This window comes from Biomphalaria glabrata, chromosome 16, assembly GCF_947242115.1.
Source record: "Biomphalaria glabrata chromosome 16, xgBioGlab47.1, whole genome shotgun sequence".
Taxonomy (NCBI): Eukaryota; Metazoa; Mollusca; class Gastropoda; family Planorbidae; genus Biomphalaria; species Biomphalaria glabrata.
In genome coordinates this window covers 26,670,933-26,694,679 of record NC_074726.1, presented here as the reverse complement: position 1 = coordinate 26,694,679, position 23,747 = coordinate 26,670,933, and the positions used below count along the sequence as shown (strand labels likewise).

Genomic DNA, 23,747 nt, shown 5'->3' with positions numbered 1-23,747 from the left:
CTATTTTTTTGTTCGAGTGTTATAGTCACCTTCTCCATAAAAATACATTTTAAAAATAAATTAACTATTAGTAGTAGAAAATAGGGCAGGCTATGCTATTTATGTGGATGCTTCTGTGGTTTGTTTTTATATGAGAAAAGAGTCCTTGTAATCACAACAAATTTCCATAAGGATCAATAAAGCAGTCTTAGTCTTAAGTAAGGGAGTTGATTATTCTACATATTTTATAACATTAATGTGTACAGTTATTGTTTTGTTTTTTAATTTTCCGAAATAAAGTTGTAAAAAATAATATATTATTAATGAAAAAGTTACAATAATTATTATATATTATATAATATATTAAAATTAACAAAAAATTTTGTTATTTATATATTTATAGATATACAATGAGCCACTGTTTTAAAATTAAATATAAGCTCTACATCTAGTGTTTAATGTTACCACTATATACGTGTCACTACAATGGAACATATTCGTAACCCTCTCACTGACCAGAAAGGAAATTGGCCATTCACCGACCACCCTGTCCGTATGTCAACCACCAACTTAATCAAATCACATCTGAACCATTTTATTCCTACAAGATGGCGGAATTAAAGTTTGCTAGATCTAGATCGGCCACCCAAGAAATTGTTTTTTAAAAAAAGTAGAAGTTTCCCCCCATCTAAACCTTGAGATCTATAACGCAAGCGATGTAAAGGTCATTTGTTTCTGTGGCCTACTGTTAACGAGGGTGCCATGTGGCCCCAGGTACATTGAATATAAATATAAACAATATTACACAAAGTTTTAAATGGAGTTTGAAGCTTGTACTTGGTGTCTTTTATGGATAGGAATGTGGGCAGGCTCTTAGTGGGGGGCGTGTAATCAAGTGACCCTGAGTGGCGATGTGGGACCAAATAGCTATACTCGTTTACACGCTCTTTTCTTGAGAGCGGGGGTGGCGAAAGTGGAAATTAGTTTGGCGCCTGGTCACTGCTAGTGGTTCGAATCCGCGTCTGGTCGTGTCTATTTATCGCCACATTTTCTTCACCTTTTTCTTTTGAAAACCCTGGTACCCAGGGCCGGATTCGGGTTAGGGCAGGTGGGGCCTCCACAAAAGACATGCAAATCAGAATTTTCTACGGCCAGAAACTTTTAATTGTGTTGTTGTTGGTTTATTTTTTCGCATTTTTTATGACTGTCAATGCCCAAAAATAAGTCAATACATCTCCGGATTTACAACAGTCCGTCTACCAAGGGCCATACCCTCCACAAACTCAGAAGTAAAAACTAAAATATGCATTTTAAATATTTTATAAAAGGAAGGTGAGATTAAGTTTACAAGAGCTCCATTTCTTTTTTCTAAAATATAACATGCTTTTGAATATAAGTGGATATGAGTGGATCTTTATTTGGGGTAATGAAAAATTGTAGGGGCCTGCACAAAAATCCTGCCCCGGGGCCTCCGCATGCTTAAATCCGGCTCTGTTGGTACCCTAGTGCTGCTATTATTATGTTACATGTCATGTTTACACAGCGTCATCCGGCCAAACAATGCAGGCTCTCAGCACTGGTTATCGGCATCATGGAGTGGGATCGCTGGGGCTGGTGCCACTCCCCATTCAGACCTTGTGATCTATGGGGCAGATGATGTTAGGGTCATCTGTTTCTATGACCAACGGTTAACGTGCAAGGTGTCACTTAACACAACGACCAGCCGCCTTTTACTTTACCAAAATAAAGCTGGCTGCCCATTATGGTTGGGTGTAAGCAAGGGGTGCCCTAAACATTCCGAAATACATTTGTGGTATTTCATTAAACTGTTGAAATGCTCCATCATTTTGTCATCTCTTGGATTGCGTAGGGAGGCGCCACAGGATGGTTGACATATGCCGGCCCTATGTGATATCAGGCATGGGGTTTTGAGCGGGTCGATGGTCTCTCCCTTGCGTCATCGGGTGCTGGACATACGAAATAACAGGTCACTTTGGTGATCAATTGTTTTATTTTTAAAAATACCTTTGATGGTAGAGGAGGCAAATATATTTTTTTAAATTTGTGTTTAGTTTTGCATTATAGTGGTTTATAACTAGGTTGAGACTAACATTTACAATACATGGGACACATTTTCATAAAAATATATTTGTATTGTTGCTGCTTTTGAACAGGTCAATAAACATTATCATAAAAAAAATATTATGACAGTGTTTTACTGTAAATTGCAAAATCCACAAACGATTTGTATCACAACTCTGCAAATATATTTTTATTCCAATACCTCTATTCAAGTCAGAACTTTATGGAATCTGGATCTTGGAACCTGGACGCTGATCTCAAAAACGACTCTAAGGATTCCCCTAGAAATTGAACAGTTCATGTGTATCGCTGAGAAAATAATTACTAACTCGTTTGCCACACGGGAAAAAAATCTTTGACCGTTATAATTTTTTCAAAGTAAAAAATAAATAAATCTACATTTGGCTGGAGACAATATCTAGACAATATCTAGATAGGCGTAGTCAGCCGTATTACCGTATAACTGAGTAAATTTAACGTCGCTTCTATGTAGGGGCGGACTGGCTATATGGGCATTCGGGCAAATGCCCGGTGGGCCGTTACCCAAATGGGCTGGTAGGGCCACTAAAGGGCCGCATGGATGCCATTATGGCAGGCATCAAATTATTAAAGCCTTATAAAAACTTTATAAAAAGGCCCTCTGAGCGCTGTGTTAAAAAAAAACAACTCCCCCACAGACTCTATAGTGTAATATTATTTTAATGTAACACATTTTCCTAATATTATGATAGCCTACATCCGTAGACAGTGCTACTAGTAAGGCTTCACCCTTTTAGGGCCGACACATTTAGCGATTAAAAAGCAACATAAGGTATATATTTGTATAAAGATTTAGAGTTCACTGTATGCATGCGTATCGATACATTATCAAACTTAACATAATGACTTTAAGGACAGGTAGAGCTAGAATTGGATGCCCATCATATGATATACAAGTTATGGGCCGGATTGTATAGAAATGCCGGGCCGATTTCGACACCCAGCCCGTCCCTGCTTCTATGTTATTGAAGTTTATAAGCATTGCTTATATTTTCACGTAAATCTAATATGGATTACATCTAGATTTTAGATTTAGAAGTAGATCTAGACTAGATCTTAAGAGCTCTAAATCAGAACGTTAAGTCAAGTGTTAGATCTAGATGTCCATGTTTTGATACCTATAAATAATCGCACCGAATAAAAAAAAAAACAATTTTCTAACAGCTGACCAAAAATTTTGTAAAAAAAAATTATCTTATTATATTTTAATTTTAATAATGGAGGTCTTGTCTTTAAAAAAAAAACATATTTTAAAAATGTTTTTCTTGTGAATAAATATATGGCCGTCTTAACATACATTGATGAGGTATTGAGATTTCTGGTTGATAACAGTGAACTGTTGGAAGGACCTGGAGCGACACTGGGAAGTGTGTCGGTGGTCTGTTCTAGTGTTCAGTAGGACTTGTAGAACTTAAGACATTACCCCCTGTGACTTGATAGCTGAAGTCCATGTCCATGTCCAACTATTTGTTTCAATACATGGTCTATTGTTACTATTCCTGTTATTCTGGGAAGCGTGGTCGAGAGGCCAAGTGAGCTTGAACTTGGCTTGGCTTTGGTTACCTAGAAGGGGGATCGAGGTTCGACACCAGACTCGGGCAGAGTTGTGTTTACTGAGCGCCTAAAGGCAGCACGGAAAACCAACTCCTAGAATACCCCCTCCCCCCACTGGTCCACAAATGAGATTGGACCAAAAGCGCTCTGAGCATGCTATAAGCATGAAAGTAGCGCTATATAAAAGCTATAATAATAATATTGGGTCCTTGCATTAGATTTGCCAATACAAATAATCATACAAGGATTATTTCAGAGAATGGGCTAAGTATACTGATTTTTTAAAACACATCAACTAGAACGGCATCCCTAACCTTAGTTCAGGTCAGATGGGAATCGAACCTAGGGCCTTTGATGTAATAGCTCCGTAACTGACTCGATTGTACTTAGTTTGAGGCGCGGTGGCTGAGCGATAAAGCGCTTGACTTCCGAACCGGAGTCCCGGCTTCGAATCCTGGGCCACAGAAACATCATCTGACCTATAGATTGCTAGGTCCGACAGGGGAACTTTTCACTATTTTGTAAGAAGCGTTCTTGCGAGAGAGAGAGGAAGAGAGAGAGAGAGAGAGAGGGCAAGATAGAGAGAGAGAAAGTCACGTCATTTAAAGTGAATGGAAGTATAATTAATTTAAAGTACAGTTATTTAAGTTAAAGACTATTGATTTATTGTAAAGTTATATTAAATCAGTTCAGAGTTGAAGTTGAGGTTTGAATTATTGGTGCAAATTTCTATCAGTTGATATTAAGTGCCAATAGAGACCTGAGTCCTTGAGATGTTGTTCTTTTAGACACTCACTTATATTTATAGAACTGTGCCTGTATTTGATTGTCACTGAACAAGTCATACGACATCTTCGTTACATCTTCACAGTTCTATTCATAACTGTGATATTCGGTAGTCAGAAGTGAACTACACGTACGTACACCAACGTAAGGTTACAACAATTTGTTCAATATAGTTTAGGCCAGTTTCTACATTTAAATCATAAAAGGTCGTAATACTCGGGACAATTAAGGGGGAAAGACTCTGGCCTTATTGTGCATAGTAGAGATGTACCGGACGCGTGGTGACCAAGCACTGGCTTCTGAACCGTGTGTCCCGGATTCGAATTTTAGGGAAGGCTGGGATTTTCATTTCGGCATCCCTGGGCGCCTCCAAAGGGTACCCAACATTTGCTGAGGCGGTTGGTCGTTGTACTGGCCACATGACACCATGGGCCACAGAAACAGATGATCGTAACCGTATCTGCCGTATAGATCGCAAGGTCTAAAAGGGGAACCTCACTTTAGTTATTTACGAGAGCATAAGATATCACTCTAGAAATTGTATGAAAGCATCAATACACAACATTCGAACATGGTTGTAAAATGTAGGTTTCAAAGTGCGTCACATATAAGGGACATCACTTTTTACATCAAAGAATTTTTTATAAAGTATTTTCTTTATAACACAATGGGGAAAAAAAGGGGGGGGGGCGTTATTCAACATAAATATAGCTTAGCTTCACTCTGAAGTTTGAACCCCCCCCCCCCTTCCCCCCAGCTTCAGACACAGAACATGGTATAATCTTTTCTGTGACCGTCTGCTGGAGCCGAGGCGAAATTGTGACATCAATGTCTGTAATGAGGGGATTCGGCATCCGACAAAGACCTACCATTTGTGTGTGTGTGTGTGTGTGTGAGAGAGAGAGAGAGAGAGAGAGAGGGAGGGAGAGGGGTTTCTCAGCTTCACTAAATCTTCTGTTTTGTTTTGTTATATCCTGAAGTCAGCGCCAAGAGCGGTTGTCTTCCAAATGACAAAGAATTTTGTCTCGCGAGTACTGAAGGATTTTGAGTTTGCGATCTCTATGATGTTACTTTAAGGAATTATGGGATTGAGGTCGGGCTTTTGGGAAAGGGGGGGGGGTTGTTAAGGTGTGTGGAAGGAATGAGCTGTGGGGAAGTACGAGAAGGCGCGGGGTGGGAAGGGAATTACATAACAATATTTCCGTATGAATTAAAAGATGGGGGAATTATGATGCCGACGAAAGGGGGATAACCAGAGGGCATTTGAGACCAAATTATTAGGGTTACACGCCCTTGTTTAAAGATGAAAACTACTTTAGTTGGGGGGGGGGAGAGAACGGGGGAAAATTGTGGGGGGAGGGGTCAAAAATGGCTGAAGAGGGCGAGGAAAAAAGGAAAAGGAGGCGAACAAATGACAATGCTAGACAGATTAAACCCAAAGAGAAAGAAAGAAACGAGAAGAGTGAAACACAACCGACTGTAGAAAGCTGGGCGGCTAACTTTGTACTCTGGAAGACACCGGCTACGTAACGACATCCGCTTTGCGCGCGTTAAAATGACCGCGCGCGCTGCCAACCGTTGTGAAGACCAGGTACTTCCACCTTATTAAAAGATTTGACCAGGGTCTTGGAGAGAAGAACTGGGGCGGGAGGGGTGGTGGTGGTTATGTTTTATTGCGGGAATATCCGGTTAAGAGCCGGACCTGAGCGACTGGTAGTTAATAGTGCATGGTAGAATCAAACGAAAGAAAGGGGGAGGATTGGGTTGGGTTGGGTGAAGGTCGGAGCGGTGTCCAGTAAGTTAATAACAGTGTCATCCGATCCCTAGTCGGCCGCGGAGGACAGCTGAAATTGTTGGGTAGGGCGACACTGAGGTTTTGAATTGAGAGATAAACGATGGCAAGCGACTATTCCCACTTCCACCCTAGTCTCGCAGAGCATGCTCCTTGATTGATAGATGACCAGTGGTCATTTCGGAGGCACGGTCTAGGGAGGATATTGATAGTTCTCTCAGTGGTGTCATGTGTTTGTTCTTTACAACAACAACACAAAAAAAAAAAAAAAAAGAAAAGAAAATTGGTCTGGCCGTGGACAGATCGTAATTCAAAGGTTTAGCTCTGTGACACTTCTGTACTTCGACCCAAGGGTTTCATTCTTTGCAGCAGGGCCGACACCAACAGTGCTGGCCTTACGGAGTTTTCCCCAAGGGTGCCTCCAACAATTAAGAGGGAGAGGTGCATCGCGTTAAATTAATAACAGAAGCCCGCCACAATCTCAATACTTTCTCCTGAATGATGTTTAGGAATTTACAGCAAATGTACACTTCCGAGATAGAGACACTAGCTGTGCGGCGCTTGGTCTGGATACATTTCGAAAAAGGGCGTGATATAAATTTACAGACAACATAAACACAACATTGATCTTCTCTTTTAGTGTGTCAACATTAGTATCATCTCACCTCTTTTATGTTTTTATTTGTAAGTTCTCATAATTCACAAGTATTAAATCATAAACAATTGAAAAGTGATTAACCTAAAAATATAATAATAGTAATAGAAATATTATTTAATATCAAAGACATACTACCTAACCATTGAACCCACTAAAGACAGAAAAATGATACAAGTATCCTCTACTCCAGAACAATCAACACAATATCAGATATCCCTGACCCCTAACACCCTATTTCTGGAATGCTACCTGAGCATTGAACAGGTATATGAAAGTCAAATTAGATCATTCTCTACCCCGAAATCCATTATTTTCCTAAATGTCAATTCTAAGTGATTAGGACTTTAAATTATACGCTACCAAATTCCACCAACAAGAACCGTTATTAAAGAACAATTTAACTCTCCTTTGTTTGTTTGTTGTATTGGTTCTGATTTTATGAATATGTTTTGATATTTCTTCCCCTTTCCCTTTCGAAAAAATCGCAAAACACACACATCTAGGTTCATCTACGTAACAAGAGGGCTGGACATGACCCGCGGTCCACTGGGTATGCTTTCAATCTCATCCCATTGTATACACTTTCCCTGATATCCCGGCTGTCCATTTCCCCTCGGCCAAGTCTGGTCAATCGCTACCGCTACAGATAGCCATCTACATGATAGTGATTTCCCTCGGGGTATCAGTCAAACCGTTTAGGCACACTGCCAAAGCTTCATTTATCTGTGACAAAAATATCTTACTACGCTTGCCACTGCGCGTCTACTAAGGCCGATAGCTGGACCTTCTAGGATATTAAACAAGTATACCTTTTGGAAATAGTTGTCCTCCCATGGCTTGATAAATGTTACAGGTGTTTCCGGACCGGAAAGTGTCACCTTGCTCGTCAGGCGGCAAGATGATTATCAGATTTGAATGACCACGAAACTGGCCTGACTTATAGCCCCATCTTCGCCCCGCCAACTCTCTTCATTATTCATAAATGAAATCTGGATGAAACTTTGGTTATATTCATGGTGACGTTTGGACAAAATGTAGGCCATGCTTTGCTTAGTATAAGACCAGTTTGTTCGGGTAATTTACATTGTGTTTTATTACAGCTTATGTAGCTAGACCGAATATATAAATAGAGGCAATAATAATAATAATAATAATAATAATAATACCGACCGACAAAACGGTAGATTTCAATCGCCCGGATCTGCTGTTCATCGATGAAAAAGAAAAAACCGCTACCATTATCGATATCGCCGTACCACTGTCTCATAATTTAAGAAAAACTGAGATAGAAAAACAAAGAAAATATGGGAACCTAGGCTTGGAGATTAAGCGTCTATGGAAATTGTCCAAAATAACAATATACCCCATTGTTATATCAACCGAGGGGATAATAACAACTGACCTCACAGACACCTTCAAGGCCCTTAACATTCCTAGGAACATCTTCGTTGCCTGTCAGAGGGCGGTACTGCTGCAGACCTGCCACATCACCAGAAAATTCCTCAGTGGAAACTGTTAAAGGGACTACGATGAATTTTGTTTCTCTTTAGCGAAACTCGACCCTGGCAGGGCCAGAGAATGACTACTCGTTCATTTCCAACATAATAATAATAATAATAATAATAATAATAATAAAATAATAATAAAAGTAATAATAATAATAAAATAATAATAATCTGAAGTTCCTCTTTTAGACCTTGCGATCTATTAGGGAAGATGATGAGGTCATCTGATTCTTTGGCCAACGGTTAATGAGCACAGGGTGTCATGTGGCCAGCACAACGACCAACAGCTTGTACTTTCCTCAACTAACATGAGGCACCCATCAGAGATAGGTGGACTCAGGGGCGCCCTAAAAATCCCAAAATTCAAAATCCCAGTCTTCACCGAGATTCGAGCCCTGGACCCAAGGTTCAGAGGCCAAGTGTTTAACCGCTTGACCACCGCGGCCCCTAATAGAAAGAAGAAGAAGCAGACGAAGATTCTCTTTACCTGACAGCTGGGGCGGACTGGCTATATGGGCATTTGGACAAGGTACCCAAATAGGGCCGCCGAAATGGTCACTATGACTGGTATGATACTATTTAAAAAGTTGTATAACATTCTCTTATGCAAGTGACTCTTTGAGCATCGCGTATATTAAAGAATATTAATATATTACGGAAGAGGTTAGAAAATTTGATTCTGCAGTGCTAAAAAGTGCTAAAAAGCTGTCATATTACTTTGGAAAGGGCATAGCTTCTCAATACTTTCTTTATTCTGTACACCGGATGGACCAAAAAAAAAAAAAAACAACCAATAACTATTTATAGTTTTTTCCCAACGCAGATGAAGATCACTAATGCCAATGAGATGTACCCCCCCCCCCCCCAGCATTTATATGACACGTTGACATTTAAAATGTAATAACCGGCAGTGGTATAGCATCCGTGGGACGTAGGGGGGCTCATTGCGCCTAGGTCCCATGACTAATAGGGCCCAGATGGTCCTCTGAAAGGTAGTTGTTTATTAATTTCTAAGAAGTACTGGCAATCATGACACTGTTAATGGTAGAACTTTTTTTTTTGATAAAGCGTATATCAATTCACTCTGTGTGTCTGTCTGTCTGTCTGTCTGGTAAAAAGTTGGAACACGTTATTTCTCCCACTCCCATTCTCGGATCAAGTTGAAACTGTAAACAATTCTTTATTATACCTAACAAAACATGTATCAATAAAAAAAAAACGATTATTTAATTTTATTATTGCTAATTGATTGTTCTGTTTGATTGAGAAAAAGGGAAATAACTTCTACATAAACGAGATATATCGCTGTAAGTGTGGATTTCTTTCCCTAAGATAAGCCTTGTTTTTTTTAAAAGTATTTTTTAATTTTGCTAGTTTTTTTTTTATCACACCCTTCTAGATTTTAGTGCTTGTGTGTGTGTGTGTGGGGGGTCGGAACACGGGCCCACGGGTTCTTCGCCTACGCCACTAATAACCGTCGTCTATTTTCTGATTGTACGACTCCCAAATAAGAACTAGTCCTTTTCAGAGGTTTGATCCCATACCTGCAAAATAAAATTAGTCACTCTACATTTTTTTTTTCCATTTTTTTTTTCATTTTAATGTATTTCACGCAAAAAACAAACAAACGAACAAACAAACAACACAAAAACAAACTCCTAAGACAGCGTTAGAGCTCCCTCACCCTTTGTTTTACTTTGTTTGTTTTTTGAAAGTCGATGCTGTGATCGTTTCTCTCGGTCCCATTCCACCCGCAATTACACAACGATAAGTAGCAGTATTGGACGAATGTTAAACATTAATATCAACTTAAATGTCGTTATAATATCATTTAAATACCCAGTTCATACCCGGAGTTAGGCCTAATAGACGGTGTTCGGAGGTGTATCTTTGATTTACTTCACATTGATTTCCTCAAAACTCTAAATCTCTCCCTGTTTGAAATTAAAGAGCAAAAGCAACATCTCTTCTGTCTCTTTTGTATCTCTTCTTTATTACTTTTTTTTTTCTTCCCCCCCCTTTTTTTTTTCTTTCCGATAAATGTGTTTGAAAACGCTTCAATTTTGTCTTATGTTTTAGGAAGTTTCTTTCTTGCTTTCTTTCTTGCTTTCTCTCTTTTTTCTTTTTTTTTCTTTCTTTTTTCTTTCTTGCTTTCTTTCTTTCTTGCTTCCTTGCTTTCTTGCTTTCTCTCTTTTTTCTTGTTTTCTTTCTATTTTTCTTTCTTGCTTTCTTTCTTGCTTCCTTTCTTTCTTGCTTTCTCTCTTTTTTTCTTATTTTTCTTTCTTGCTTTCTTTCTTTTTTCTTGCTTTCTTTTCTTTCTTTTTTTTTCTTGCTTTCTTTCCTTTCTTTTTTTTTCTTGCTTTCTTTCCTTTTTCTTTCTTTCTTTCTTTTTTCTTCTTTTTTTTCTTTCTTGCTTTCTTTTTTTTCTTTCTTTCTTTTTTTTTCTTTCTTTCTTTCGTTCTTTTTTTTCTTTCTTTTTTTTTTCTTTCTTTCTTTTCTTTCTTGCTTTCTTTCTTATTTCTTTCTTTCTTTTCTTTCTTTTTTCTTTCTTTTCTTTCTTGCTTTCTTTCTTTTTTCTTTCTTTCTTTTCTTTCTTTTTTCTTTCTTGCTTTCTTTCTTTTTTCTTTCGTTCTTTCTTTTTTCTTTCTTTCTTTCTTTTCTTTCTTGCTTTCTTTCTTTTCCTTCTTTCTTTCTTTCTTTCTTTCGTTCTTTCTTTCTTTTTTCTTACTTTCTTTACCTTCTTTCTTTTCTTTTTTCTTTCTTTCTTTCTTTCTTTTCCTTCTTTCTTTTCTTTCTTTCTTTCTTTCAATACGTCGACCTACACAAAACCAAAACGTCTAGGTATTGAAGTAAACAACTAAACCCTGTGTTTATATGTCTTTCTTTCTTTTTTCTTTCTTTTCTTTCTTTCTTTCTTTTTTCTTTCTTTTTTCTTTCTTGCTTTCTTTTTTTTTTCTTTCTTTCTTTTTTTTTCTTTCTTTCTTTCGTTCTTTCTTTTCTTTCTTTTTCTTTCTTTCTTTCTTTCTTTTCTTTCTTGCTTTCTTTCTTTTTTCTTTCTTTCTTTTCTTTTTTTTTTTTTTTTTCTTTCTTGCTTTCTTTCTTTTTTCTTTCTTTCTTTTCTTTCTTTTTTCTTTCTTGCTTTCTTTCTTTTTTCTTTCGTTCTTTCTTTTTTCTTTCTTTCTTGCTTTCTTTCTTTTTTCTTTCGTTCTTTCTTTTTTCTTTCTTTCTTTCTTTTCTTTCTTGCTTTCTTTCTTTTCCTTCTTTCTTTCTTTCTTTCTTTCGTTCTTTCTTTCTTTTTTCTTACTTTCTTTACCTTCTTTCTTTTCTTTTTTCTTTCTTTCTTTCTTTCTTTTCCTTCTTTCTTTTCTTTCTTTCTTTCTTTCAATACGTCGACCTACACAAAACCAAAACGTCTAGGTATTGAAGTAAACAACTAAACCCTGTGTTTATATGTCTTTCTTTCTTTTTTCTTTCTTTTCTTTCTTTCTTTCTTTTTTCTTTCTTTTTTCTTTCTTGCTTTCTTTTTTTTTTCTTTCTTTCTTTTTTTTTTTCTTTCTTTCTTTCGTTCTTTCTTTTCTTTCTTTTTCTTTCTTTCTTTCTTTCTTTTCTTTCTTGCTTTCTTTCTTTTTTCTTTCTTTCTTTTCTTTCTTTTTTCTTTCTTTTCTTTCTTGCTTTCTTTCTTTTTTCTTTCTTTCTTTTCTTTCTTTTTTCTTTCTTGCTTTCTTTCTTTTTTCTTTCGTTCTTTCTTTTTTCTTTCTTTCTTTCTTTTCTTTCTTGCTTTCTTTCTTTTCCTTCTTTCTTTTCTTTCTTTCTTTCTTTTTTCTTTCTTTCTTTCTTTCTTTTTTCTTACTTTCTTTTCCTTCTTTCTTTTCTTTTTTCTTTCTTTCTTTCTTTCTTTTCCTTCTTTCTTTTCTTTCTTTTCTTTCTTTCTTTCTTTTTTCTTTCTTTTCTTTTTTTCTTTCTTTCTTTTCTTTTTTTCTTTCTTTTCTTTTTTTCTTTCTTTCTTTTCTTTCTTTCTTTTCTTTTTTTCTTTCTTTTTTTTTCTTTCTTTTCTTTCTTTTTTCTTTCTTTCTTTTCCTTCTTTCTTTTCTTTTTTTCTTTCTTTTTTTTCTTTCTTTCGTTTCCTTCTTTCTTTTCTTTCTTTCTTTTCCTTCTTTCTTTTCTTTCTTTCTTTCTTTCAATACGTCGACCTACACAAAACCAAAACGTCTAGGTATTGAAGTAAACAACTAAACCCTGTGTTTATATGTCGCTGGCTTTTTTTGGGGTGTAATTATAGACTTCGATCCCGCATGCAAGACCTACGAACTCCTTCCTTTCCCTGGCTTATTTATATAACAGCCCCCCCCTCTCCCCACTTCTTCCTTTCCCGCGCGATATCTGCACATCAATTTTCCATCCTGTCTCATTCCCACGTCTGCTGCTCACAAGTCAATACCCGCCGTCAGAGATCACCATTCAAACTATGTTATTAAAAAAAAGTGCAGCCCAATTTCCGAAACGAAATTAAAAAAATAAAAATTTTGTTTCGTTTTTTTTTTGTTTCTTACGATTCAAAGTTTTAACTTTGCTGTATGTTTGAGGTCTATTAAATACTAATATATGTTTTCTCGAGATTTTAATGTTTGTTTCGTTGACTATAAAGAACGTTTTTTTTTAGACTCCCCTCCGTACCCCTTTCAAACTCACTGTTCGATTTATTGCGTTCGACTTTCTACTTCTTTTTTCTTTTTTATAGTTTTTTTTTTTGTTCAAATAATAATTTTAAATCGTTTTGACTTTTTATGTTATTTTGCAATGCCATTATTTCACGTTGTTATTTGTTTTCCAATCTTTTGGGTTACGAAAGACTAAATACTAGATCGAGATTTAGTGGAATTTTTTTTATTTTAAAAGGAATCAAATTCATTAGCAGCAAGCTTTTGTATATCATCCGCCATATAAAATATGGAAGTATTGATAATCTATACATTTTTTTTAACCATATCATAACTGGTGTGCAACTTTTTGTTTAATCACTGTAGAAGAAATTAAAATTGACAATGTAAATTAAAAAAAAACGGATTACTCAACAGACCTTTAGCATGCAATTCTCCAATATGTATGGCAGGGCCGGACTTACGAATTGCAGGGCTAAATTTAATGGATGCTTGGAGGCCCTCTCTTTTAATTATTTTTTTTAAATATAACTATTAATATTAATTAGCTCATTATATCAGCATTTGTTATACATCATGCATGGGCAGTAACTCAAACGCAATAGGTGCCAGAGTGTTCAATAAAGTTAGGTCAATCCTACGACAGGCCTACACTGGGTATGTTAACTTTTTAAGTCACATATCTTTAAAAAGCCTATGAAAAGAGCCATGACTGATAGTGATCTTGCTTACTGTAAATGGTGGGGTTTGACACGATGGGCCCTGTTGAAGCAATCGGTCTAATCGGCCTTACGCTGACCATGATGCATTGAAAAGTTTGTTTTTTCTAAAATTCTTAAAATTCTACCGATTGACAAACTTGCGACTACTGGTTCTGTTTGTTAAGTAGTGAAGATTATACAAAAACTCTGTGAAGGCGAATCTTTAGGGGCCCTATTCGATTAATACAAGAAGTCAACAAGACAAAGATTTACTAGAATACATTCACCAAAAGGTGTGTGTCTGTGTGCATGCGGGTCATTATATGGGCCGTTTCACTGAAGGATGTATTAAAAGGGGGGTTGCCATTGCTATGTGTGATAAAGAATTCACTTGCCAATACTTGTGGGAAGGACCGAAATTAAAATGGAATGTCGCGCCCCAGATTTGAGATGAATGCTGCTGATTGATTGAAACATTTTTCGTAATGATTCTTTGTACATATATATATAGTTCAGTATTAAAGTTCTACATTATCAACATAATAATTATTATTATTTTAAATTGAGTATTTATATAGAATTGCATTGAAAAAAAATCGAGATAAAAAGATGTCATGGTTCACTGATGGTAGTCACTATTATTCAGCTATTTTTTTTTTTTATTAGATAGTCCATGGCTTTCAATGACCGACACTAGAGAGTTCTCATCCATCAAGCATTTACGCACATCTCACAAGAGCGAGGTCCTAGAACTTGAAACTATTGTCAAAAATCAATATCGTTAGAATGTTATGGTGCATTTTTAACACAGAGGTTCTCAAACTTCATTTTTTTTCCGTGGACCCCTTTATAATAAAATATCCAAACTTGAAAAGGACCACACTAAGTGAAAAAGCTATATAAATGCGTAGTATATAAGTTTTAAAAAGTCAAAGAAATAAAACAAAAACATCATTTTGCTTAAGGAGTGTTTATTGAGATCATTTCTTTTTTTTTGTTTTAAATTGGATGTGGCTGATGGGATTTTTATGAGTGCATTTATGTCCGCTCAATGTTTGTAAGTAGCAACAGCTGATCTAAGCCAGCACACATTTCTAGTCGGTTTCTTTGAAGTGTGATGAGGCTCATTACGACAATGAAACCATTTTCTACCCAATATGAGGACGGGGAAAACAGTCAACAACTTCTGTGCAATGACCTAAAATGCAGGATATAAAATTGGAATGTTTTTGCAACTCCTGGTCTCCTTGTTCAAACATTGGTTTAAATTCCTCGTTTGTCAATATTTCAATGAGCTGCTCCTGTGTTCGTATAGACTCATCTGTGATAAGGCAAGGAGTTTGTTTATGCGCTAAAGGGTTCAGCACCCAGTCGAGAACAATGTCTACACATCTTTGGTTTAGGTCATGATAGAATAAGAATCAAATAAGAACATAAAACTAAAATGTTATTTAACCTTGGTTACGCATATAATAGAATATGCATCCTTTGTTTGGGACCCTCAACTGAAGAAAACATTAAGAAACTGGAACAGACACAAAATAGTGCAGTGAGATTCATAACAAACAAATATTCACATTTGACAAGAGTAACACTTTTAGTAAAATATCACTAAATTTAGAGTTTTTGGTTTGCATTTTGTTCTTCCAAAGCCTTCAGGACAGAAGGCTCAAAAGTAAAGTAGCAATCATACATAAAACACTGAACCATAATCTTCAAATACAAAAACAAAATTTCATAAAATACTCTGAAAGACACAAAGATAAAGGCACATTCCTCATTCCATAGGACACACTAACAAATGCTCCTTCTTCCCTAGTGCTATTAGGGCATGGAATGGATTGCCTGGGCTAGCTAGGAATTTAGGTCATTGGTTAACATGCATGACGCGTAGGACGTAATCATCTTCTTTTTTGAAGTAACGTCTGTATTATATAAGATAAGATAAGAATAGTACGTAATTATTAATAATTAAACAGCAGTTATTTGCAAATTGATTATTATTCAAATTATCCTATTGGATAACCTAGCTTAAGACACAACATTTGTGCCACCAAACGCAAGACAACTGTTGAACCTAATAAGACATCACTTAAGCAATATATCAGTTGAACCAAGCAGGGACATCAGTTGAACCACGCAAGACATCAGTTCAACAACACAGGGACATCAGCTGAACCACGCAAGACATCAGTTGAACCAAGCAGGAACATCAGTTGAACCACGCAAGACATCAGTTGAACCAAGCAGGGACATCAGTTGAACCACGCAAGACATCAGTTGAACCAAGCAAGACATCAGTTCAACAACACAGGGACATCAGTTGAACCACGCAAGACATCAATTGAACCAAGCAGGGACATCAGTTGAACCACGCAAGACATCAGTTGAACCAAGCAGGGACATCAGCTGAACCACGCAAGACATCAGTTGAACCACGCAAGACATCAGTTGAACCACGCAAGACATCAGTTCAACAACACAGGGACATCAGCTGAACCACGCAAGACATTAGTTGAACCACACTTGAAGATAACAGTTCAACCACGCAAGACATCAATTGAACCAGCAAGACATAAATTGAACCACGCAATACAATTGAACCACGGACCACGCAAGGCGTTGGTTCAAATGACCAGGACCTTTGGTTACCTCTTACGGAAAGGTCTACATAAGAAGTAAAACTTGTTTTTTTTTAATTCACGAAAATTGAAACCGGGCGCGTGTTTCTGGTTATTGATCCTATTTCGCAAGTTATGAAATCTATAACAACCCTCCAGTAGCTAATTGATCTCTTTTCCTGACACGACTTCTTTCTCTCCCCCCCCACCCAAACTATTATGTTTTCCACCGCCCCCTCCCTCTATCAGCATCTTTCCGCATCTTTTTCAATTCTTACTTTTTAAAAATGCACTCGCCTAATTTCTTCCCGCGCGTTTAGCTTCCCCCCACCCCCCGTCCCAGAGTCCTTTTCACCTACAGACACCGCCGGTGGCAGCAGACGTTTAATGAACAGTTTTGAAAGGGTGTGGGAGCGTGTGTTTTTAAAGATTTTGTAATTAAGATCTTAATAAGAATACAATTAATGTTTTGTAAAAGTGTAGCACGAGGAAAAATATATAGATCCACTTTTTTTTTTCTTGTTAGTTCCTGACACACACAAAAAAATATTTAACATGAGTTAATTTAGGGTCGATAACTCAAACAAAGGGGAGTAACTAATATAAGAAAAACAAATATTTTTAAGGGGTAATTAAAAAGTAAATGTAGTAATAACGGTTTTCAGAGTTTGTGTCACTATTAATTACTTGTAAGCCAAAAAAAAGTATCTAAATGTTTGCCCTTGTGGTATTAGTATTGGACTACTTCTGCCCAATACTTTTATTTCTTAAATGTGATTTAAAACTGGTGTAGATCATGTACACTGCGATTCTAATCTACTACGACCCAATGAAAATGTCGTATGCTTTTTTTTTTAGTGGCCAACAAAATAGGAAAAGCCGCCATTAATTTTGTGTCGTCTTTCCGGTTGTTACTTTTGTGCATATATTGCACATTATCTCCTTAGCTTGAAAAGATATTAACAATTCGATTTCAAGATATTTTACAGCTTTGAAAGCTTATGTTTATCTTCTACTTTTTAGCGGTTCCGAAAGGGGAAAAGACGCTATTAGTTTTGTGTGGAATGTCTGTCCGTCCGTCCGTCAGTCCCGTTTAGATCTCAGAAACCAGAAGAGAAAATGAAAATCGTATATCATGCTATTTTAGATCATTCAAAGTCCTGATGCAACGGCTACTTTTTTTCTTCTCCGAAAGTTAACTTTATATATGCAAGCAGATTTCTCAAAAAATTAATACCACTTTTAAATTAAAAAAAAACTTCCGGGGATGTGATTTTTTTAAAAAAAGGTCATAGACTTCTACATTAATAACTCAAGCTTCAATTCATAGATTTGCACATTGATACAAAAAATGCATTTAAGGTCACAATGGTAAAAGTGTCAATGGATCATTATAGAATATATTTTCCATTTATTAACCAACTCAGTGAATAGAAAACTGATTCAAATGTTGTTTTGTAAAAAGATTTTTGATACGAACCTCGTTTTAGTTATAAGTTTAAAAAATAGCAAACTATATCCATAGCGCGCAGTTTCCTCATCATAGGACTTGACTGTCTTAATAAGACTAAATAGAGCCCAGATCTAGATATTTTTTATATTATTATAAATGTATTTATAATTCGTGTTGCCAATTTATCTAATTTTGTGAGAAGAATAAAATCTTTTTTAGTTTCTCTTTATTACATGTAACATGTTATTAATTTTGAATGTATGAATAAGGTTAATAATTATTATCTTTAAAAATATGAGTGTACGTTAAATGAATATTGAGATGCTGTGGCTGAGGGGTAAAGCAGTTGGAACCGGAAGTCCCGTGTTCGAATCCTGGTGAAGACTCTAGGTGGACCACTTCGGGGGCCGATTTTGAGTTTGTGTTTCCACACAAACTGTCATTGTAACCTTGCTTATTTTAAAATTACGTATGTAAGCCGTGATTTCGTTTCCTTCGAGCCTGTGTATTGACCTACGTTTCGTGGGAGAAAACATTTCTTGTGTGCTTTGAATAATGTCTTGTCATTATCTCGTGTTGCAGAATCAATGTTTTATTTTTCTTTTGGTGTAGTCAAACTCATGTTCTGTGTGGCTAAACCCATGCCTCGTATGGCAGAACCAATGTATTGTGTGGTTGAAGAGGGCTCTATTATTAGTATTTAAGGCTTTACAGAGAGATGTCAACACGGCTGTAGAGGGCATTGATGTAAGGTCTGATCACTCGGATATTGTAAGTGCAGGCCATGGATAACTTTTCTTAGGTACCCTACCCTCTTCAAGCTGCAATATAAATACACTTAAATGCATTAATGTATAAATAATTAATTAATATATAAATTCTCAATATAAATATAATTATTAGTAAACCTAAAAGCAAGTTGAATTTGAGAAAAAAAAAAAAGGGAAATGCTTATTTTTTTTGTACATGTATATACACATTTTGTTAAAAACTACATATTTTTTATATTTTTTAAATGTAAGGGCTTTGTTTAAAGGTTAGGTCCTAGGCAGCCGCATAGTCTTGCATGCATCCGCACTTGGTGTGAGCATGATATATATATATATATATATATATATATATATATATATATATATATATATATATATGGCATTTTACGTCTCGAGAGACGATCTTTTCCCTTTGCAACTTCTTGTGTGACTAAAGAGGCCAATCCTTGATACACAGCTGCGATCGCAGGTTGGGCATATGTAACCACCAGGCGCCGTTGCATTTTCACCCTTCTTTCTGCTTCTGTTGTGTATGACATCTGCAATCCCTGACCCTTCCTTTGGATCTATCTGCCTTCTATTAGATCGCCATACAGAATGTCCTGTGGAAGTGGACCTACTGGCATTCTACGAACGTGGCCAAGCCAGCCAAGGCGTCTGCTGCTGATGACAGAGCGGATGTCCTGGCACCCTGCTCTTCGTAGCACTTCCTCATTGGTTATCTCATCTTGCGACCTTATTTATGTTTATATATATGATGCATGTAATTAGATCGATATGGATATATTTTTAAAGGGCATTGAGAGATTGTATTTTTTCCCACTCTTTTTACAGGAACCTCACCCGTTGGGTCCAGGAACGCCCCTTGCTATGCTCGCCGCCCAATGTAACAAAATCACCAGCAAATCTCCACCCCCGTTCAGTGAGTCACCCATCTTGAAAGGCGGGTTCCACCCCTGGAGAAAAGCGGAACCATCAAGCCCCAACCCTTGCGCTGTCAGCGGCGGAAGCTCGTCCATGAAGCCCAGCTTGACCTCCGCCCAGACCAGCGCCTCCTATCTAGGGTATGGGCGTTCCGTGACATCCATGGCGTCCTCCGGGGGCGGAGCTATCTACGCCAACGAGCTTTTCGCCTCTTCTTCGCCAGGCGGTGGCGGATCTTATGGAAACGATGGATCGCAATCACCTGTACAGCACAAGGTCAGTCAGGGAGGGGCGATGATGTAACATATTCTCCATAATCTCTTTCTCTCTTTTTTTTTCTGTCTCTCTGTCTCTGTCAGTCTGTCTTTGTGTCTGTCTGTCTCTCTGTCTCTGTCTCTGTCTCTCTCTCTTTACTCTTTCACTGTCTCTCTGTCTCTCTGTCTCTCTGTGTGTGTGTCTCTCTCTCTTTCTGTCTGTCTCTCTGTCTCTGTCTGCCTCTCTTTACTCTTTCCCTGTCTCTCTGTCTCTGTGTGTGTGTGTCTCTCTTTCTGTCTGTCTCTCTCTGCGTGTCTCTCTCTCTCACTCTCTCTCTCTCTCTCTCGTATTACTTATATTTTTCAATACACTAAAGGTTGACTTATTAAAAAAGTAAAGTGAAAGTAAGGTTCCCCTTTCAGACCTTGCGATCAATAGAGCAGATGATATCAAAGTCATCCGTCTCTGTACCCATGCTTTAACGAGCCTGTCATGTGGTCAGCGCAACCACCGACCGCCTTCATTTTCCCCCAACTAATGTCAGGTTAGAGCTGGAAGAACTCAGAGGCGCCCTAAAGATCCCTAAATGAAAACGCCCAGTATTTCACCAGGATTCGACCCGGGATCTCTGAGTTTGGAAGCCAAGCAATTTACCACTCAAGCACCACGACTCCAATGTATTAATTTTTTTTTTTATTGTTGTTGGCCTCCTTCAGTCGTAGAACGACTATGGTTCATCTCAGAGCACACTTCCTCGTGTGGCTGTGGAGCCCTATTTTGGAGAGACACTCCTGTCCACAAATAGCGCAGGTTAAGGTGACTTTTACTTCGGTGGCCATTTTTCTTATAGTACGTTTTTTTTTCCTGAGCTGAGGCCCATGTACTTTCACTGTCCATAGCTTACTTGGTCACTGTATTAATTTAAAGGTTATATAAATAATTCAATAAATAGACTATCATAAACAAGTCTTCATCTATAGGCGTAACATCAAACTATAATCTACTATACCATATATTTAGAACCAGTATTCTAGCCTAGACTACTGTCTTTTAGTGTTGCCATGTCTAGATCTGTATCACCAAACTAGAATTGTTTATTTTTTGTTTATTTTTTTTTAAAGGAAACCTCAGAATTTGCGCTATTCAATTTTAGCTTTATCATCATAGGAATCCTTGGGCCTTAGGCCTCTTTTCTTTGCCTCTTTTGGGGCTTTATGTGCCTCTTTTATGGGCCATCTTGCCTCTTTTGTGGGCTTTCTTTTTTTCTTTTTTTTTTTTTTACATGTGCTACATTAACCAGATTTTTTTTTCCCGGAAAGAAATGGTGGAGAAAGGGAAATTTGGGGCTGGTTAAAAAAAATGTCTCATTAATTTTTATCTGGCATTTATTACATTAATAAGGGCAAAGTAATGACTAGTACAAAAAGTTTTCAGCTTTAAAAAGGAGAAACTGTTTAAAAAAAAACTTTTTTTTTATTTTGACCCTTTTTTAAATATTTTTTAAATATAATATTACATATATTTAATGTTCTAACGAATAATTTTACTCATAGTATCTACATGTTGTAAGCATGAGTTTCTTATAATGAATGCTGTTTTTCTATCTCCTATCCTTAGGTTCACGACTCAGCATTAGGGACGATGTATTCTAGGATGCATCCTTTGACCTATGACCCTTGGCCCTTCAACGTGGGCAACCCCCACACCAGTGGCCATCCCACTATAAAAACGGAAGTTTCTAGCTCACCATCTGTCAACAACGCCAGTGCATGGTGGGATGTACACGCGGGTGCTGGTTCCTGGCTCTCAGACGCCACCTCCAACTCAGCGTCTGCCGGTGCTGCCCTCCGCACCCAGATTTCGCCAAACTACCCCGGCTCTGACTTTGCCCTCAGCCACGCCTTGGGTTCCAACGCCAATGCCCTACTGACCTCTGGCCAGCACCTTCTGCAGGACACGTACAGCACCTACAAGACTATGCTCAGCTCACAGCCCGACCTGGGCGCCGCGTCCATGTCACCCTTCCTGGCGGCAACCAGGTCGAGCATCTCAGGATTGCCCAGCGCGAGGACTCAGCGCCGGTACACCGGTCGCTCCAACTGCGACTGCCCCAACTGCCAAGAGGCGGACCGACTCGGGCCAGCAGGGGAGCATCTGCGCAAGAGGAACATCCACAGCTGCCACATTCCGGGGTGCGGGAAGGTCTACAACAAAACCTCCCACCTCAAGGCGCATCTCCGCTGGCACACGGGCGAGAGGCCATTCGTCTGCAACTGGCTCTTCTGCGGGAAGCGGTTCACCCGCTCGGACGAGCTCCAGAGGCACCTCCGCACGCACAGCGGGGAGAAGCGCTTCGCGTGCCCCGTCTGCAACAAGCGATTCATGCGCAGCGACCACCTCAGCAAACACGTGAAGACGCACAACGAAGGCGGCGGGGGCGAAGGAAGTGGAAGCGAGTCGGAGAACGTGGTGGGCGAGGGCGGAATGGTGCGAGACGCCCTGTCCCCACACGAACATCACGTGCATGGAATGACGTCACATCCTGCAGACGTCAAACCCCTCTGAATGATACTGAACAGCATAGAAGACACAAGCAAACTAGATCTAAACCTCTGCCCTTTCTTTTGTCATCCCTCCCCCCACCTAAATAAATTGCATTTATATATGCAAGTATATACTATTGAGCATTGACAATCATTCTCAAGAAACGCAGGATATACCCCCAGTATTCATTAACATTCTGAAAGGTATAATAATGTAGTTTATTCATATTTCATAAACCAAATTTATGACATATTTTTGAGTCCATTGTGGAAAAGCTAAAAGACAATTGTAGCGCGCATAACGCTACGTCCTAAACACAAACTTCCGTCAAATGTCATCTCGCATGTGACATTTGTGGACAAAATGTTGACAATCATAGGATGGATTTAGTCCTCGCATACGTGATGAGATATAATAAAATATTACATTTGAAGCCGCGGAAATGCCATGGTATTTCACATTTTGATTTTTCTCCTTCGCTCGTGTACAGTTCAAGAGAAATCTTCAGCTGTGAAGTTAAACATTTGTGTTGTCGTAATTCCATTTGATGAGGGCTACGTGAAACGTCACAAGAAATAGGAATTATGACGTCAAAAGATGACGTGGTTCCCTCCACATTTATATATATATATAGTGACGCAGCGAGCCCAATGGATGGCTGCCATGTGTGGTATTCGATCTGAACGTTTGTGTCGATGGTTTAGAGTTCGAATCCTGTCCGCTGCCCATCCCCCGCCATCCTTCGAGAGGTTTGGGCTAGGATTTAATTATCAATACTGGAAGACAAAAAAGCAACATTTGAATCATGTGAAGCAAAGCCAATGAAATACTTTTAGTATTAAATATATTGACCTCAAAAGAAAGCCACTGTATTTGACTATTCGAGCTTTTTGTTTAAAAAAAAACAACTGTTTTTAATAATGATATGTAATATACATATCGAAATTAGCACTATGTGGACTACGAATTTAATACCTACTTTGGTTGAAATCCTAAAGGAAATAATAGACCTGTTGTCTATGTGACTATGTGGATTCATTGGAGCCATTGATATTTCTTTGATTCATGAGATAACTACTTTAACATAAGAATGACTTATGAGATGTGAACATTTATAAAAATAGACTCAATAATAATAAGCTAACCCTAACTGTATTTAAAAAAAAAGGGAGATAATGTATGTCGTATAAAACGAAATAAAAAGTTGAAAAGTAAACAGTGATTGTAACTTTTTTTTTATTGTAATTTTGTTACTAGAGATAAATGTTTGCAGATTGGGAAACAGATTTTTTTTGTCTAGTCCTGTTGCCAAAAAGGAACGAAATTTGTTTAGGAGAAATTACGAAAGTTACAGGACTTTCTAGTTATTTATATATATATATAATAGGAAGCTGTATATAGGTAGCTATCAGAATTAACAGATTAA

At 37.7% G+C, this 23,747-nt stretch overlaps 1 protein-coding gene across 2 annotated transcripts in view; it reads left to right on the top strand.

Moving 5' to 3' along the window:
• Positions 1–23,194, top strand: part of LOC106066294 (transcription factor Sp9-like) — a 41,362-nt gene extending 18,168 nt beyond the window's left edge. For both annotated transcript variants that reach the window (XM_056014824.1, XM_056014825.1), the window contains exons 3-4: positions 19,433–19,798; positions 21,395–23,194. In XM_056014824.1, coding sequence (XP_055870799.1) covers positions 19,433–19,798; positions 21,395–22,342 — 1,314 coding nt within the window. In that variant the 3' untranslated portion in view covers positions 22,343–23,194. The remainder of the gene's footprint in view (positions 1–19,432; positions 19,799–21,394) is intronic.
• The last annotated feature ends 553 nt before the right edge of the window (positions 23,195–23,747 follow it).